We start from the raw sequence: 20,000 nt of genomic DNA on the forward strand, positions 1-20,000 counted from the left end.
TTTATGCCAGAATTTGGCTTGCTCGGCCTGGTGCCGAGCTAAATTTGAGGACAGTAGCGAGCTGCTAACAAAACTAAAGTGAATTCGAGGGAAACAATTGATAAATTGATGGCTGGGGTAGCCAAAGCCAAAAATGCGCAAATAAACCTAAACAGAACAAATGGAGAAGATTAACGCGGATTGGAAATGAAGAAGTTCCAAATTGTCGGTTGAATGTACTTTCCTCGAACCAGCATTTAAAACTTAAGGCTTTTTCTTAGCATGAGTCAGTACCGCAGTTGGTAGTACGAGTCCGCAATCCAAGCCGACACCATTTTAGTCATTGCCGGTTGTACGTGTATTTTCTTGTGATGTCACTCGAACCTTCAAAACGATTTTCGGCCATCATCGACTAAAATTATTTCTTAAAACCATTTTTTATTTTTTGATTACCAAATGTCTATCTTGAAATGCTATTTACACTCTTCTTTCATGGAAGGTGGAAGAGAGGAAAATTCCAGCGGTTTTAATGTCGTTGCTGTTGCTGTACCTGCAGTTCTGCTGCTACTCCTTATACCAGCAGTTGTTGTCGCTGTGCTCTTATACCGGAGGTTTGTTTATTTTAAGACTGAATACTAATGACTGAGCGTAGAAAAAAGTATTGCAACCGAAAAGTACACATTTTATCTAATTTTTTTTTCCAGGAGAAGGCAGACAAGATCCCAAACTGCTAATGAAAGACCTGTCCAATTTTATGACCTTCAAAACGATTATGAAAACCTTGGCGCGAATGCGTCAAGTTTGGTTTATCAGAATGTGGGAGACAGTCGTCGGTCAATTGAAGGTATGTTATAACATGGTTGATTGCCTATAGGGATTATCAAAATACTGCAAAGTTCCATATATACGATTTCTTTCCCCTAAAGGTATTGAACAACAGCCTGACGGTGAAGAGGAAGAGGCTACCTACTGTGAGGCTGACGATGGTAGGCCCAAACCAATTCCTGTGGCTAATTTTGCAAAATACTTCAAGAAAAGTTCTGAAAATGGTGCTATTGTACTGCGACAGGAATATAAGGTAAGACGTTGGTTTTTCTGTATGTTATTGTACGATAGAGCTCTTGTAAATATTTCTCGATTTTTTTGTGTGTTGTTCCTTTTCGCAATAGGTGACTTGGTATTTGTGGTGGATTTTGTTGCAAGGGTCTCAAAAAGTGATCACATCGAATCGTTTTTGATAAAAGCACATGTTTTGCAACTTAGTATATACCTTTCTTAGAATTTACAGGGCGATATGCTGTTTCCTTGTGAGATTAGCAAGAGTAACAGAAGTAAGAACCGTTATGGAAACATCGTTTCATTTGAGTGCATGTAAAGATTTTTTGTTGTTTCTATCTAACGGTAACCATGTAAAAAACCTTTAAGTTATATTAAATTAAAATCAGTTTCTAGTGACTAGACCTTAACTAGCGCTGCCTCTGCAGTTAGTGTCTTTTAAGGCAATAATCATTATTATCAATCAGTATAAATTCCATAGCTCTCTGAATATAAAACTGTGTCAGTATCTCCAATCATTTCAAAGTTGGTGAGGTGGGAAGTGGTAAAATGGTCAAGTTTGAGTCAGAATTTCGCACCATACACTATGTTCAAGATTTATACGTATTTCACGCCATAAAAAAAAAATTAAAAAAAAAAACTTAACAAGTTCCTAAATCACCAATTGTGTTAATTAACAGATGATCATTCTCGTGTTGTTTTGGAGGAAATAGAGGGTGATAAAAATTCCAGCTACATCAATGCAAGCTACATTCCGGTCAGTAACACGAAATACATATGCATATGACGACAAAACAACGACGGAGACAGGACGACACAATACGACTCGACACAAAACGAAACGGTACGACACGACAATACAGAGCAATACAACGGCGCGTCGACACTACTTGTTTGATGATATATATAAATGAAGAGATATACAAATAAAACTTATTTTACCGTTCGGGCATCTTGAAAAAAAATCAGCATGAATATTTTCTGTTTTCTGTCTGCAGTCTTTCATTACTCTTATGGGGTCACCTTTCATCCATTATTGTTTAACTTCGACAGCAAACCTCATAACTTACATAATAAACGGCTGAGAAAGGCATGGAAAAGACATATCAATATTTTGAATACTTATAATTAATTTCAGTTAACTGTTACGGTATAATCTAACCGACAGAAAAACACTACAATCCTACAAACTCAACTACCTTATTAAACAACGAGTGATGTTCTTAATAAGGGGCGACTCCTAAAGGCAGTACAATAATTATGCTTAGTGAACTTACTTAAGCCCCTTACAGTCTATATCTTAGCTCGCCGAACTCACAGTTTCCTCTAACTTTTCTTAAAATTAGCAATCTTCCACTTTAGCTCTCTCTCACGGTATAGCTTTCTAAACAGTCGGTGTCTCCTGACAACAACAACTACTACTACTACTGCATAACTGAGTCCTTATATACATTTACACAGTGTTCCAGAACATTTCAGAAGCTTATAAAAGTACTATTTTAATAGTGTTACGTAATAAATGCGTGATTTGAAGAAATGTTTTAGAAAGTTCTATGGTACACTTGTCAGCATGAGTAAGCAGTCTGGAGAATTCAAGATGCTTATATTTACAACAACAATTACTCATAACATCAAGTTTTCTACTTTCTCTCCTTAGACCTACGACGAGGTCACCATGACTTATATCGCCACACAAGGTACAATTATCTGGAGGAGTCTCGTAGAAACACCCATAATTGTCACACGTTAACACGAGTCATTGTCTAACTGCTGTAGTGAACTCTGCTGCAATATAGAGTTAGAGAACTACAAAACGTCTCGCATAATAGTCACCGTTGGTTTTATCTAGGTCTCCTTCAGTATATTTAACCGTGTACCGTCTGCACATGGGACACCTCTGGAACTAACAAAAGCGTCCTTGAGTAAAAGTTCCTTCGATCAACGTAATATGTGCAAAGGTTATAGAAATTTCTCGCTTAGTTCGAACGATAGTTGCTGCATTATTAGGGGGCGAAGATTATAGCTCGTTGTTACGGGGTTCAGTCCCTTTAAAGGGGTTTTCTGTGGCCTTTTTCTGGCCATTTTGGTTGTGCTAGTTTTCCTTTGTTACTCTGTTGGTAAAACCTCTCAGGAAAAAAAAGATCATTTATAAATGTATTCAAGAAAGTTCCCACTGTCCCGAAAGAAAGACTTGTCCCATTGTTGTGTCAATGTTGTTAAATAGCTCATGGCTTTGTTAAATTACCACACGCTTCAACATTCTTTAACAATATTCTGACTACTTGTAATTGGGTTATTAGGTCCAATTTCTACAACTGTCGATGATTTCTGGCGACTGGTCTGGCAGGAAAACTGTTCCACCATTGTGATGCTTACAAACCTGGTTGAGGGGGGGAAGGTAGACGTAGATCAGTTTTCAGTTTAACGTTCAACTTTATCCGGAGTTTCATTTATTTTACATTTCCTTCGCTTCGTGAGTGGTCTGTAAAACTCGCACCATAACCCTAAATATCGATCACATTCAAAACCAAGATCAGAATAACGTCATGGGTCGCTACATATAGGCTCACATGCATTTTTTGTTGTTGTTGTCTTAACTGTAGGGTAAATGCGATCAGTATTGGCCAGATCACACTTCCAAATATGGTGCTTTCACAGTTACTCTTCAAAAGACTGAAACTTTCGCCGATTACGTCATCAGGTCATTGATTGTGACGAAGGTGGGGTGTCTTAATAAAATTTCTGTTTTTATATTTAGTACTTCCTTAAAGAATATGGCCTTAAGTGCTAGACAAAAGGTCCTAATCGTTTTAAGTATATACCTTTTGGGTGTGTTACATACCTAAAGAGTACATGGTAGCAGTGCGCAAATTGCAATGCATCCAATCAAAGAAGCTGCAACCCACCGGCAGGGTGTATTTGTATTTGTACCGGTGGCGGATCTCGGTGGAGGGTACGGGGGATTCGGACGTCCCCCCTTCCACCCTTCCATCAGACTTTTTTACCACTTGACTCAAACCAATATTTTTCCAACTGCAGGATGAAATTAGAGTACTAAAAATTAAATCTTTAAATATCTTTTAGTTCATTAAGGCTGCTGAGTAAAAAATAAAACAAAATATATGATGAAAACAAAAAACAGAAATGTGTCTTATGAATCAAAGTTTGGGCCCCCTGGATCTGTTTAGGCATGATCTCTGTTCCAACTAAAATTACGTAATGGAATTAATCTTTCATTGAAAAATACTCGAAAATAATGACGTATTTTGGGCTCCCTCTATGACAACATCTTCAACCAAGGCGTGAATTTCCCCTTAGGATTCAGAAAAAAGGAACGTGCACCAGTTTCATTACGTCACTTGGCCAGACAAAGGCGTCCCACAACATTCCACAGCTCTACTTGGATTTAGACAAAAGATTCATGCCAGACACCAGGCTACTGGTGGACCACTTCTTGTGCACTGCAGGTAAAGAGCACAGAAAATTTCAAGACTTAAAGTTAACGGCTTCATATTTACAAACTATTTTTATTTGGGTTAAGGTTCTTCTGCAGATTTTCTAATTAAAACTTTTCTTTTCTACGGGTAACGATAAAAATTTTTCTTAATATACCTCCATGTGTGTAAATTACCAAAGCCCTCCATCAACCAATCCCTTACCCTCGAGAGTCGCCCAATCGTGCTTAAAATAACTAACAATTCTAACAGGGCTTTTCAGTTGGTTGTCGTAAAACCAAAACCAAAGCAATCCCAACATCTAATGCGACGGAAGCTCGACATCATGAGGAACAAATGAGGACTCAAAGTAAATACAGGGAAACTACTCAAAGTGCAAGTCACCTTGTCGTGTTTGATCAGTGCGAGTTTCCATACTTAAAAAAAGGGTTGATTGTTTTCCTTCGCCTCTTCTCTTCATATTTTTTAACAATAAGAATTGTTAATTACCTCTATTGTTACCTTGGTACAGTGCTGGCGTTGGTCGAACTGGCGCATACATTGCTATCGACGCTATGTTGGAGAGTGCTGAGAAGATTAAAACTGTGTTCATACAGAATTACGTGCAAGTAATGCGTAGATCTCGTCCTTACATGGTGCAGAAAGATGTAAGCAATTTCAAACGCTTTCCATAAGAATAACAGCAGCATAAGTCCTTTTTATTCTGAGCTTAGTTATTTCACGGTTCGTCGTGCTCCACGGTTATCGTGAGGACCATCGTAAGCCAGTTATGATTTCGATAAAACGCCTAAATGATTTCAGAGTCCACCTTCTTGAAACCACCATCTTCAAATTTAGAAAATCTAATCGTTCTTGATATGACTTTATCCGAATTGATATATAAATATATATATCAAATAGATATACAGATTGATGTATATATATAGACATATATCAAAAGCCTATTGTCTCATCACTACTCTGTCTCTGCATAGAACCAGTGCGTTTTCTTGCTCCAAAAACCGTTCGTTCAGTCCAACAGTATTGGTATTGACTTTACCTCTGTATAGGAACAGTATGTTTTCCTGCATCAAGCAGTGATGGAGGCCTTGGTATGTGGAAATACAGAGTTTATCCCTCAGGACCTACGAATTGTGATTAACAAGCTTTCCATGGTGCATAAACCATCCAAAAAGACTGGATATGAACGAGAGTTTAAGGTAACTAGCAACTATTTCTAATAAATACATTTCGCTTTGTTGCGAAATTAGACTTAAATACCAATAAGACAGCTTATTACTTGATCCTGAGGATTCTTTTAAAGACTTCTCTGTTTGATATTGTTAACATCACATTCATGTCTTATCTACACTTTTCAAGACAGCTTATCTCCACAAACTAACGATTGTGTCTCGCTCACAAGTGAGCATTGACTCAATTATCAAATCACAAAAAACTGCTGTAGCTTGAAGAAGAAGGCAATAACTCAGTTCGGTAAGAAACAAAAACGGCAGAGGAACTAACATGAAAGCAGGACGGCCAAAGGTTGGCTTAAGATAAAGAAGATGAAAAGGGTTTTCAAAGGACAAACTGAAAGATGCAAAAATAATCACTTACATCTTTTGATACTTTTGTCGTAGCGCTTGGAACTTGTAACAAACGCCCAGGCTTCTCAAGAGGAAGCAAAGGAAGCATTTCTGCCTGAAAACGCTGTCAAAAACAGATTCCCCAACACTGTTCCGCGTAAGTGTTACCTTGTCTTACTTTGCAGTCTTTCAAGAATGTCAAACAAGATTTCTGCTCACTCCTGTGTTATTTCCTAATGGAGCCCTAAACCAAGTGAGGTCTCATTAGGTCTGAAACCTTACGAGTGGTCACCGACATAGAAAGACCCCAATCAATGTAAAATTTGTTAGTCACGAGTGGATTACCGATTGGACAACACAAAGTTTTGTTACCTAACGATCAAAGTTTTCACAAATTTTGGGAACAAATTAGCCATTGATCGATCATAGTCAAGGCAAAAAGATTTCAGTTTACTTGTATACACGAGAAAATAAACCCATAGTCTAGATAATAATGCGCGAAAATGCAAATACTTTTCAATAAAGCAGGCTTTCACACAATTCAGCCGCCAATCATCAATCATTCTCCATAATTTTGTTAGTTTTGATAAAGAAAGGTCATAGCCTACAAGGTATTATGAAGTCGTACTGCGATGACCCAAACAAATAAAATGTTATAGGTTCGAGTCATGGCTAAAGTCACTGTGTTGTGTTTTAGGACAACTTGGGTAAACTTCACACGAAGGGAACCCAAATTGGCGTGAAATCAAGGTTTCTAAGACAGCGTAGGACTTGGAATAAAGAAATATCTCCAGGTTAACTATAATGCGTAAAGTTCGACACTTGGTTCCCTAAAATTCCATACCAAATTTCAGGTGGCGCCACACATCGAATAATGTTTCCAAACGATAGATCTAAGAGAATCTTTATAACTATTGTTTGGTATGTTTTTTGTCTGCATAAACGCCTTTATGTCGATTTTACACTAGTGGACAATGCTCGAGTGCACTTACAAGCTTCCTCACAAGAAGAGAGTTACATCAATGCCTCATATGTGGATGTAAGTGCAAAAATGCCTTCTTATAAGATTTTTTTGGTAATATATATTTTGTTTATTTATTAATTGAACACAAAACATCGCAAGTACGAAATTTAAAAATAGTCAATCAATAATACAGAAGAATAGCAATATTACATGAATTCACAAATCAAAAAAAAATTTAAAAAAATGTTTAATCAATGTAGCGACGAAACCTAATAAAGGCGAGGAGCTCATAAAATAAGTATTCCCAACATGTTGATTTGAAGAAAAAACTCAGTAGTTTCAAGTTCTCTAGAAAGCTTTCTGGTGCAACGTGTCCATATGTTTTGAATTTGTTCAATCTATAAGTATATATTCTTTTCCAGTATTTTCTTTTTGGGTAAAGAGGTACTGTTATTCTTTTCGTATTGGGTATACTCGTGTTGCTTAACTTGACGTCCACCTTTTCTTTTGAACTTTTATTTTTCAGGACTATAGAGAACGGAATGCATACATCCTGACTCAAGCGCCATTAGAAAACACCATTAAAGACTTCTGGCTGATGATTTCTTTGTATAATATTGGCACAGTTGTAATGTTGAATAACTTGAAAGAAGGAAGGCAGGTACGAATCATGACATGTTTCTGAAAAGCACTAAACAACACTCTTTGCTACGTATTTTCAACCAAGAAATCTACAGAACCTGCCTAAACTATGATGTTACAGCTCTAATGATTCATATCAAAACAGCCACTGATATGGGCAACTGATGGAAATCTCTGGAAAACTTTGATAGATTGCCACTATACGTTAAAATGTGGCAAAAATAATGGGACAAAACACGTCTAAAGCATCAATTAACGCAGTGAAACTAATATGCTCTCAAAAATTATCGGCAAAGTGTAACTTTCCCGCTGAGACTCTTTGACTAAACCGCTGTCACTTGTAAATACGATACTCGTCTGCGTTACTGGCTGGCGAAATGAAAACTTCCAAATGTTTAGAGCACATGTCACTCTAGTTCGGATATCTCCTCAACACCTTTAAACTGAAGAAGCTTTATCGTCGAGGGAAAGTAACATTTTACAACGATTGACCACGGAAAAGTTGGAACTCTTTACTGGAAAATCCTTGCAACCCCTTTTTTTAGACCACGATATTAAGTATATATAATTATATCACGGATCAAACATGTAGCACTGTTTTTCTTTTTGTAGAGTTACCCAAAATACTGGCCAAGTGAGGGATCCGCCAGGTATGGTGTAGTCACTGTTCAGCTTTTGTCCCAAGAAACCTTGAACAATATAACTACCAGACGATTTACCTTAGAGAATGCAGCGGTACGGTTTGTTTGTACAAGTATTTTAAAGTTTTCTGTTCTTTAGGTAGTTTGGAGCGAACTTCTTCTCATACCAATGGTTGCGGTTTGCTTGTACTAGTATTCGAAGGTTCCCTGTGTTATGGGTAGTTTCGATGAAACTATAATCAATACCAACAGAAAGTGTTTATATATTTTCAACGCGTGTGATTTATGTTAATGAAAGGTGGATGGTTTGACCTTAACTCTTTCAATATCAGGAGAGACCAGTCTGTAAATTCTCCTTACATTATCGATACAGTGTCTAAAGGATATTATTTGATTTAACACTAGAATTTCCGCTGAACTTATGCATTATTATGGAATCGAGTTTGTTTGCTCGCTTTTCAATATTCAATGTTTCACTCCACATAAACAAACTAATCCTACATTTAAAGTTGATTTTTTAATAGGCATCTGTTTTGAAGAATGGTGTGAATTTCTTCCTATTTTAATTTGTTTTTGAGTCTCATGACAGGAAGTCAACTATACAGCATATACAGTACACCGGTTGGGCCGATGGAAACTCGTGCCCAGATCTCAAAGAGATACTTGAACTAATGAATGCTGTACAACAGTCTCAGCAGCAATCAGGAGATGGAGTCATTGTTTTTCAGTGCAGGTAAAGAGCGTTCTTTAAGTAAAGAGTTCTCTAGATGTTATCATATTTTTGAATGGATTACTACACATAACCCTAAAACGTTAAAAGTTATGGTTATTGATACAGAGCTTAAGCAGCGATCTTTTTAAGACACCGCTTTAGCATTTTAAACCAAACCGCGCCAACGAAAAATATTGTTTGAACACCAAAAATGATAATTTTAACTTCTGGTTGCCGTCTGCTTCCCAAAAACATCTGTGCTTAAGCTCCCTAATGTTTTACTCGGCACATATGTCATGCCCGAATTGCTCATAGTCAGTTTGTTAGACATTATACTAATAAATGACCAAATATTTATTTTTTCTACAGAATGGTCGAAGGTTTAAATGGTTAATGTAGATGACCTTATCTAGCGTAGACAGTGTTATTGGTTGAACATGTCTGAAAAAAGTAGACACTTGACTCGCTAAATTAAAGGCTAACAAGAATCAAGGCAAGAAACTGCAACACGAATAGACAATCGTTTTCTTTTCATTTTTTCTAAATAGTTACCCGTTTTATCTTTCTATAGTGATGGTATTGGCCGCAGTGGCTGTGTAGCTACCATAATTTCAGTGATCGAACGAGTCAAGATTGAACAAACAGTTGATGTTTTCCAGACTGTAAAACTAGTTCGAGCAAAGAGACCAGGTGCTGTCAACACCCTTGTAAGTTGACAAATGTCATAATCCATTGTTATAACTTTACTCATGTCTAGATTGCCAGAGGAAAAACAGGGGAACTCCACTCCGGTAGTTTTAATACCGGGAGTAGGGGCCCTCCAAGGTACGCCTGACTTTATCAAAACACGGAACTTTGCTTCGAAGAATTAGAATTGAATTTCTGTACTGTTCAGTCATTTCTTTTGGGTTCTGAGAAAATAACATGGTCACTTTGCTGAGCGCTCACAAATCAGTAGGGTTATTTTTTGTGATCCTAAGGAGTGTTTTTATGTTTTCATCTTTTAGGAGCAGTACATGTTTTGTTACAAAACAGTTCTGGCTTACTTAGACTCTTTCAGCACCTACTCAAACTTTGCGGAATGTTAAAAAGCATTGCAAAGTATAAAACAGATTTGATAGAAAGAAGTGATGCACATCATGGGTGTTTTTACGAAGCTGTTCTCTGCATGTTTTTTTTTCCTCGTATTCAAATCTTTTGTTACAAATTATGTATGCCTCTACGAGGAAGGCCTTTCCCTATAATATCAATGAAGGTTTTCCTTAATTATTTTTGTAAAAAGAGTAGTCCAGGTAAACGTACAGGTATCTGAAGAGGTTCACTGTTTGATAGCTGATAGATTTACATCAGATTTTGCTATAGTAACTTGGGACACAGACATGTGTCTCTACAGGGCTTAGGACAACGGCAATTATCGTACTTTTTAAGTTATTACATTAAGATAAAGAGAGACAGGTATATGTAAAATAATTCAAAATACAAAGGTATCCCATTAAGGAAAAGAGGAATGTATGTAAATGGTTCAAAATACAAAGTATTCAAATAGTTTAATTTATTACGTTTCATCGAGTTTTGTGTTTTCTTATAGGTTAATGGTAAAGGAGAACCTTTTATAACTTAGATATATCATAGTTTATATTCCTCTTAAATGTTTCATTGAAGCTTTAGAGGTGTCTTTACGTTTCAAAAGCGTTGAATCAAAAATGGAAGTTTGTCATTTTAATTTTATAGTTTGGTTTAATGGGACAGTTTGCCCTTTTTTTGCATTTAATTCCCTTACCTGGAGTTAATTTTTCATAATGTTAAATTCATAAATTATACGAGATGGTCACATAACTTTAAAAAAATAGTATTTTTTTTCTCAGAAATCAGAAATAATTTTGTATAGAGTTAGATTTTTAGTAATAAAATTATAAACTAATTTTGATAACGATAAATGAAAGATTCAAAGGTGTAAAGCGCATTAAGTGGTCTGATATTCAGCCGTTGTATATTTTACTAAGGTAAAGGATAGAATTTATATAGAGTTGAGGATATATATTAATACATTCAATGACTGATTGATTGATTGACTGAAATGTGTTTATATATTCACCCATCTTATAGTTAACAATTCTATCTACATTGTGTGAATTTTGGAGTGATCGACCAGCAGTTTCTTATTTAATATTCCTCTTAAGAGTTTGAACTGATCTCGTTTATTTTCATTGCGTTCGACTGTTAGTTTATGAAGATGTAGTCAAAGAGAACCTTCACCGATGAAACTATCTGACGTTACAGCAAAAGAAAATAAACTGACTAAACCCAATTCCTTGGTAAATTCCACTACAGTTATTTATAGAAAATCTCTCCGAAGGAAGTCTCTTATCTGAGACATCCGCATGAAAGATCAATTCGATCTGATATTCTGAATGAATATAGTAACGAACAGCGAAAAGAGAAGTTTTGTCGATGAAAAAGACTTGGCACTCTATACGCTAACATTTCAAGTTTTTGCTCGATAATTCATATTGCAGACGTCTGGGGAAACAGAATTCCATTTCCGTTGAAAACATTGCGGAATCGCATCTATCTTCATACAGATGAGGAACGTCGTTTGAACTTAAGCTTGGCTTAATGAGGCAGTAATTTTGAAGAAAGTGACATGTGGATGGTTGAAATTTTGAAAAGGTGGTAAGGAAAGGAAATGGAAAAAAAAAAAGACACGACAATGTGTCACGAGAAGAAGGAGCTCTGAGCCAGAAAACGTGAATAAAGGTGCGGACTTATCCACCCGCGCCCACGCAACATCTGCATCCTTGCAGTGCGATCGCTATCTTGACTTCAAACATGAGCGCGCGGTCTTTTTTCAAGTTCTCAGTGAGTAAATGAAAAACCACAATAATGACACATATAAAAGCATTGGCCAATATAACCAGCCCTTTTTTTATATTGTTACACATTTTCTGTGGCTGTTATGTCCAGGCAAAGTTCTTGTGATTTATAACCTTTAAGTGACGTCGCGTTAACATTTCAAAGATAATAATGTTCAAACGCTCTTCTCAGTCAGGGTTGTAAATATAATTTATTGCTTATTTATCGTACCAAGCTACTTTTTAAAGAACAAATATCCTTTGCAAAGCATGTAAGGGAATGTGACAAAACGATTGAATAAATTTGGGTTTATGCGTTTCATTTACTTGATGCTCATGATACATTTTCAAGTTAATTATGAACATTCAGTCCAAACAGTCCCTCGAGGCATGAACACGCCATGAATCATTCTGACGAAAAATTCGTTCTCATTCTTGTGGGTTTTGAAGCCATTGAAACTACCTGGTGGAGAATAAAACTAAGGGTAAGTTTACATAAAATACACATAATTCAATGAACTGAGATTTTGTTGTCAAAATTAACTATTTATATCATCGTTAACTGAACTTTAGACTCGTTGCTTTCACTCATTTCATGTCTACCTCGTAGAAGCGTGGCTTTCCCTCTCTTCTGAATAAAACCTTCGCTTCTTGAGCAAAAATTGACCTTCTTGAGAACAACCATTAATTTAAGACTATCTTTTCCCAGTTTATCGTCCAGTTAAAGCTTGAAATCGCAATGAATCAATCCTTATTTGTTTGCGTTTCTCAGGCTAACATGGTGCGCGATTCACACGTGCGCACACCCGCGGGAAGGGAGCGAAGCCATTTGCTTTTTTCCTCGCACGTCCCGCACGTAACTGTCTCGCGGCCTGTGTTCGCTGTTTTTAATGACTTGCTACAAACACGATAATTTATCGAGCATCGAACAACATTTAAATATACCTTACAATTCCACCGAAAATTACTTTCAAAACCTGTAATAATCATTTAAATAAAAATTTGAAAATATAATCTGCGTTGGTCGGCATAGAAGCGATGAAGTGCTAAAATTTTACTGTGGCTTACCTCAACTAGAACAGCTTTCTATTATAAATGACATTAACAGGACATACTTTTAGGAAAATTATATAACTCCTGCTTATTCAGTTAGTATTGTATTTGTGGCATCAAAGGATATCGTTTTCATTTCAAACTGAGAAAAAAAAAACAACGCGTGTAGTGATGTAACAACAATATAATACTGCAACGAACTAGATGTAATATCAGGGTAATTTTACGTTATCAACTGAGTTGATCACGATAATATCACTTAATCAAAACCACGGGTCCTATTGATCTGAAGGGCTATATCGATGATCCACACCTTTTTTCAATTAGAGGACACTCCCATTTCACTCCACATTTTCATAAATTTCTCCCTACTCGTCCAAGCTTTCTTCCGAAACTCCCATATTGTAGTAATCTTGGGTCACCCGTCTGTCGTCCAGTGACTGGTATTCAGGTGGTTCACGTGGCTGCCCGTCAGAAGGCCTGGGTTGCAGCTCCATATAAACACCAGTTTCTGATGCTTGATGAACACCAAATGGGACAGGGATACCACTGTTTACTATGGTTGTTCTATTCTTAGGCTCGGCTCGTCTTAACCGCCATATTAGGGTACCGTTCACAATAAGAGAGAAAAAAACAATAGAAGAAAGGGCGATGACAGCAGCGAAAAGTACTCGGCTTTCAGCTGAAAATCAAAATGCACAATAATGAGCGCGTTTGCAAAACTCCATAATACTTACAGCTTTCTCCTTTGGTGTCCTAAGTTATACTTGCTTGTTAAAAAGAGAGTAAAGTTTTGACAGCAAAACCCTATGATTGAATTGTTGATGAGCATAATCCCAAAAACTAAGAGAACAAGTTATGTCCATGTGCCAAAGCTATGGCACTTGTTCATCATACAGCTGAATTTCGTGGAATCACGGGTTTACTATTTATTAAATTAAAAGAGTTCGTGTCACAGTGAAACGAGGAAATGGTATATGACAGTAACAAGGAAGTTACTGTAGTAGAGTTGTATAATATGCAAGGTCAGCCGACGAATATATCCAAATCAGGATTCTGCGTGAAACATTAACCATCGAAACGAATTTGCTGGATTTTTTTCCCACACATGGCCAGCAGGGCAGAGAATTTCAACTGTTCACACAATTGCTTTACTAACCGTAGGTCTTTCATCACTTTTGAAAATAGAGGTTTCTGAGTATCAAGTAAAAATCGAATCACTTACCTGGTTTAATAGAAATCATAGCGATTTTGCTGACATCTCCTTCTAAAATTTGCTGTGAAACGAAACAAAGGTCAAAAAGTGACCAAATGTAATCTTCTCCCCCCTTGTCAGTTCATTGTTAACAAAGGCTCCATACGATTTCCCGTCACCAACAGTAAACTTCTCATGGACAGGGTTATTTTTCAACTCCGCAGCAACGTAAAATGTTTCAATTCAAGTCTTGCGCACAATCAGAGACTTTAAAGACAATTACCTGATAGGCACTGAGATTAGGAATAAGAGCGAAATTCTTATCAATGAAACTCTGACCATCGTTCCGTCGCCTTAAAAAACTAAAGGACGTCAAAGACATCAGATTTAGATCTAGGGATTAGGTAGTAGACACTGCCTATATACTCCGTTAAATTCCTTCACATGTTCTTGAAAAAGAGTGGTCACGTTTACTTGGAAAATCATCAAAAATAGAAAATTGCTTTATTTATTGACTTTTACTTTAATAAAATGATATATAAATGAATGAATAAATAGGTTTCTGAGAGTCCTGAGATAAAAGGTGGAGTGAATCTAATTAATGTACACTAATGTATTATATTATATTATTATTATTACATTATTATTATTATTATTATTACATTATTATTATTACATTATTATTATTATTATTATTTTATGTATTATATTATTGGCCCTTTAACTCTCAAGATCTGATCGCTACACATTTCCTTGTAAATTTGTTACGAAAATTTGGTGTTAGATCAAGAAAACAAGTTCTATCTGATAAGTTTGAGTATTCTCATTAATTGTCTGCTGAATAATGTGTAGATTTTAAGGTAAATCATTCTAGGGGTACAAGGGTAAAATAGGTTGACGCTTTATCTGTCTCATCTTAGGGATTACGGGCAAAAACCGATAAGGACACCAACAGTACATCAAAAAATTCATCATTTTGGAATGAGTGGAATACTTATATAAGTACGTCACCTGAAACTTATAAGCAGCAACATGATTTCGAGTGCAATTTGGTGTTCATAAGCTCGAGAAAGTTTTTCAAAGATAACAAAATGCAATTTGTAGTCTTTGAAAAATTTACAAGTGCTTATTTAAACCAAATAACACTAGAATCGTCTTATTACTTGTTAGCAAAACGCATCGCGCGCGCTATTTGTAATTGGCACTCGTGTTGCATGAGAAATGAACTCGTTTTCCGCCAATCAGACGCGCGTAATTTTCCATGTATATTATTAACTTGATAAATATATACCGCATATTCTATTCTACAGTCACGCACCTCACTGGACCATTTCTTTGCTCTACAGGCCAGAGGTTAATTTCGACCGATAACTCCGAGACTTCCATATTAGTCCACTGAGGTACAAATGGGGCCATTGGAGCTACAGAGGAAAATTGTGTACTAGGTGAGTAAAATTATCGCAATTTTCTAGAAAGAAAAGATGCATCCATCCATAATGCAGCTTTGGACTGTAAAATACCGAATAAAAGCATGTAATAATACTTAGACAGTTCGGGAGAATATCAATAGAAGTCCTCGGTCTTTCTTTTATGTTTAGTCTATGGCTAATATTCGAAGAAATCGGCCTTTACGCTCAGCTAAATGACATGTTCACTTTAATAGTTCTGTTAATTTTACAATCCTTTTTTCCTTGCTCTCCTTTGTTCTCTTCTTTCTTGTCCAAAAATTTAAAGGAATCCTTATATCTACTTTAGAGTTTACAAGTGGTCTGATTTCGCAAGACGGCATCGAAAAGGACTCTGAATGTTTGTAAACTAACAAGCGGCTTTAAGTTCAGATGCGCCAGCATACCAAGCTAATACAAAGCAAGATATTGTATACTCTGATAGCCACTCCGATAGCATGATCCGGGTCAACTCTGACTCTGAAACGTCCTCTATAAATATGCAGGCCACTGAAAAGATTATTTTTGTATTTCATAAGAGTTACTTCCTATATATATCGTACGCTCTCATTTTTACGGAACTCTAAAATAAGTTATCACTTAAACAAAGTCCTGAAAATCTATGGGACAAATGATACTAGAATTCTATCTGCATGGCTTTAGAACAGGAAAATAATCGTTTACATTAAGGTATACCTGTCATCTTTGTTTTGATCCTATCAGGAAATCTTCTGGGTTCTCTGAATCTACATACAGAGCTCACGAAAATCTGGAACTCGTAGGTAGAGCCTGGAACTAAACCTTTCATGGTGTAAGAGATGGAACTGCCAACGTCTTGTACACCTTCCTCTCTGAAGCTTTCATTGTAAAGCTTTGTTCCGAGACACTTTACCTTAAGAGACAAACAGTAATCAAATAAAACACTGCTTAACTACTGAGAAGGGTCTAACGATCAAAGGTAAATGATAACAGTTTACTTTTAATAACCCTTATCGATTAGCATCTAATTTCTCCTCATAACATCACCCTTGAATCAAACATTAAGGTCATGAGAATAAAGGAAATGATCACCAACTATAGAAACTCTTGATTGTTAAGTTCTATAGTAAATGTATAGCGGACGGTATGGAGAATATGCAAACTGATGTAAGGGTATAAAGAGTTGAGAGAAAATCTCTGCAAATACAAAGAAACCCTTCATCCGCACCGACAAAAAAACAAAGAAAAATATTACCTTAAACTATAAAGGATATAATTCTAAAATAATTAACTCCACTTAGGTTTCCTTTCTTCTAATAGTTGTTAAATCCATCAGATTAATGAAGAAAAATTAACTCTAACAACTGCAAAAGCAGATATAATTTTACACAAAATTGATGGGTTATTACTATTTTGTATAATTATGGGGCTACGCTCTGCGAGCTCCGCTATAAATTCAGAACGTGAACTTAAATTTTCCATTTAGATTTAAATTTTCATCGCTTTCGTTTAGCTTACCCTATAACTAATGCCTTCTCTCATAGTTAGCTCAGGTTCTTTCCATTCCAGACTCACTCGCGTTGTTCCAACATTTAAAGCACTCAAACCCCAAGGTGTTCCTGGGTCTTTGAGAAAAATGATAATGAAAGTGTCCTGAAACGAAAGCGAAGTAAAAGCACGCTTCCACATCACTATGTCACGACATGAAATTATTTAGTTTCCAAATCTAATCTCCAAAAGCCTGTTAACCTCTCCCACAATCTGAATGTGACTGAAGTGGGAAGAGCAGTTCAATGTCGCCACTCGTTTCCTTTCTTCCTTGCTTCTTTAATTTTAGCATCTTCTAATGCCACGCACAAAGGCGTACGGCTTTCCATAGCCCAGCTCGGGTTATCGCATACGACCCTCATCCGGAGATTTTTCTTAATGCTTCCCAAGAGGGTGCACAGGACCGTATAGATCGTATTATAAAATCACTTATTTTTATCTTTTTACTAAAAGTTTGGACTTCCTTACAATATTTTCCTCTGTTCTGATTTGCCGAAGTGTAATCTCTTGCACTGGTTTACTTCCATCAATTTTAAGGGGCTATTTTGACATATATCGTATTTACTTACCAGACGTTCTCGGCAGTTCTAAAGGTGGACCATATGGGCCAGGACCTACTTTGGTATAAGCTCAAACAGACACTTGGTATTGCGAACAAAGCAATAATCCACTCAATAGAATGAATTTTTCTGTTGTATTGACTGTTTTGCTGCTCAGAGGTGATCTTTTCTGTCGTGTCCCCCGAGACAACAATTATTTTTTGACGTTGTACAGAATGATGCCGCCATTACTCTGCTCTCTTGGTAGAGGTGCCCATGAAATGTTTAAGGTGGTCTTGTTCACATAGGCAGAAAACACTTTAGCTGGGCCACTATTAGGCTCTGGGGGAAAACAATTCAGTCAAAAGTTAAACATTATGCCCTAAGAAGTTTTTACGGTCTTAGCATGTCATTTGAAACCCATGTCAATTTCCTTCGTCCATAATCACCCTAGTTCATCTTAGTTTATTCCAATAAATTGTTTTTTTTCTTTCCAAACTTATGTTTTGTGGTTTTACTAAAATTGGATTTTCACTTCACATTACGCAACTGAATTAAACGTACCAGTAATGAAGATCTTGCTTCTTGTTAACATCGATAAGATACGTAGGAGAGACTATATTGAACTTACCATATTCTGGGATATTAACAGATATTATTAAATATTGTTAATATTATTACATATTAATCAGATACTAGGGATTAAACTTTTTAATATATATTTGTTAGGATTTCAACATACATACACAGTCAAATACATTACTGCACCTTCATTCATGTCAAGCCAACTTTAAAATGATAGCCTCTTGAAAACCAACCAAAAGTGGAATTGCAACTGTTACAAACAATCAAGTTTCGTACCATCTTCCACTGTTCTCTCCACCACAACTGAACTCTTTGGTCCATCACCGTGAGACATGAACGCCAACACTTGAAATTCATATTCTGTGTACTTATTCAGACCATTAATTACTCCTAAAAAGATCCTTCCATCATTGATAGTTTTCACATGTATGGACCCGATAAACCCTTTCTTTTTATAGAACAATTTGAACCCTGCAATGATTCCATGTCTGGAATATGCAGGAGGTAACTGCCAGGATGCAGTGATACTTGTAGAAGAGATTGCAGATAAAATCAATTCACTGGGTGCTTTTGAGGGGACTGAAATTAAGACAGAATGATAGTTGAATAATAGCAATAATAATATTGATTATAATATCAATAATAATGATAATAATAATGATAACAACGCTTCCAATATTCGTCATTCTTTTGCATATAACAGTCAATTCATATGGTATTTAAGAGATGAAATTCAACCCAGCCTTACTCTTCCAGTTAGTGAAAAGTCTTGCACAGTTTCTTTGAAAAATATTAATTTTTTAGGGTCTTAGGAACTGTTGGGAGTGCATATATGAACTTAATTACGTAAATGGGAGAAGAAATTATCCCAAAATGGACTTAAAGAGATCATTTTCTCATTTTTAGACCCTTTAGACAACCAGACAACCACCAACATTAACATAGGTACATATCCAGCTCCATGACTGGGAGCCATAAAGCTGTAGGTTAAGACCATTTTTTATGGAAAATGCCACTTCCTAATTTGACCGACATACATGTAAACACTTGTACATGACGTTTGCCTACAGGGAGTGTTCACAAAAATAAACTACATTAAATGAACAAAGAGGCTATATATTAAGTTAACCATTATGCCAGCCTTAAAAATTGCTCAATGTGAAAACTTGATGATATCAAATTAAACATAATATACCTCTAGATATAAGAACTCCATAGACCCCTACTCTCAAAGCTTTGTTTCTTTTAATCTTTCTCGTATTTTATGCATATCTGTATAATTATAGGGAATCCATGCTATCAAGTGAGATTTAATCTGCAATTGAATATCCCAGTGGCAGCATGAAAATTTCAATTCGAATTAAAGTGAGTTCTGAACCAGAATTAAAGTTAAAGTACTGAATTTGCAAACTCGTTTAAGAGCCAGTAGATATAAAAAGAGAGAAAAATGTAAAAATGTAATGGAAGTTGTTCCTTATATTTTAACTCTTAAGGAAAATTACATTTTTTGAACCATTTATTATGTTCTTATACATAGTAGATTCTTCTAAATCGTTAAACAAATCTGGTTGTACTCTTCCTTTGAAGAAATTGAAAAAGTATAGCTAACAGAATATTATTGTTAGATATATGTAGATAGCTGATATACTCTAGTCTCTTGAAGATATTTCTAAGTCAGCCTATTTACAAATTGAAGAAAATGGGAGATGAACGTTGTTCGTGTCTCAGGATATAGTCACTTAGAGTCGACGATAGAGTCGACGTTTGGAATAATAATGAGGATCGAAATG

The 20,000-nt window shown here is 36.1% G+C and overlaps 1 protein-coding gene and 1 long non-coding RNA gene across 8 annotated transcripts in view; both read left to right on the forward strand.

Moving 5' to 3' along the window:
• LOC149037110 (receptor-type tyrosine-protein phosphatase kappa-like) overlaps window positions 1-12,188 on the forward strand; it is a 23,571-nt gene extending 11,383 nt beyond the window's left edge. For 3 of the 7 annotated variants that reach the window (XM_089186907.1, XM_089186905.1, XM_089186903.1), the window contains 18 exons: window positions 479-590; window positions 684-823; window positions 906-1,057; window positions 1,259-1,340; window positions 1,716-1,792; window positions 2,693-2,732; window positions 3,336-3,433; window positions 3,639-3,755; window positions 4,354-4,502; window positions 5,002-5,137; window positions 5,540-5,689; window positions 6,110-6,212; window positions 7,024-7,094; window positions 7,546-7,680; window positions 8,274-8,396; window positions 8,881-9,035; window positions 9,772-9,839; window positions 10,022-12,188. In XM_089186907.1, coding sequence (XP_089043033.1) covers window positions 479-590; window positions 684-823; window positions 906-1,057; window positions 1,259-1,340; window positions 1,716-1,792; window positions 2,693-2,732; window positions 3,336-3,433; window positions 3,639-3,755; window positions 4,354-4,502; window positions 5,002-5,137; window positions 5,540-5,689; window positions 6,110-6,212; window positions 7,024-7,094; window positions 7,546-7,680; window positions 8,274-8,396; window positions 8,881-9,035; window positions 9,772-9,839; window positions 10,022-10,326 — 2,213 coding nt within the window. In that variant the 3' untranslated portion in view covers window positions 10,327-12,188. Of the gene's footprint in view, window positions 1-478; window positions 591-683; window positions 824-905; window positions 1,058-1,258; window positions 1,341-1,715; window positions 1,793-2,692; window positions 2,733-3,335; window positions 3,434-3,638; window positions 3,756-4,353; window positions 4,503-5,001; window positions 5,138-5,539; window positions 5,690-6,109; window positions 6,213-7,023; window positions 7,095-7,545; window positions 7,681-8,273; window positions 8,397-8,880; window positions 9,036-9,383; window positions 9,519-9,585; window positions 9,722-9,771; window positions 9,840-10,021 lie in introns of those variants that run through there. The other 4 variants (XR_016180942.1, XM_089186904.1, XR_016180943.1 and 1 more) reach the window with 4 other exon arrangements.
• A 2,809-nt stretch (window positions 12,189-14,997) lies between these two features.
• On the forward strand, window positions 14,998-15,981 carry LOC149037111 (uncharacterized). The gene is made up of 3 exons (XR_016180983.1): window positions 14,998-15,116; window positions 15,461-15,559; window positions 15,870-15,981. It is a non-coding gene; the product is annotated as an uncharacterized LOC149037111 (long non-coding RNA).
• The last annotated feature ends 4,019 nt before the right edge of the window (window positions 15,982-20,000 follow it).

This window comes from Pocillopora damicornis, chromosome 11 (genome assembly GCF_964200805.1).
Source record: "Pocillopora damicornis chromosome 11, jaPocDami1.2, whole genome shotgun sequence".
Classification (NCBI taxonomy): Eukaryota; Metazoa; Cnidaria; class Anthozoa; order Scleractinia; family Pocilloporidae; genus Pocillopora; species Pocillopora damicornis.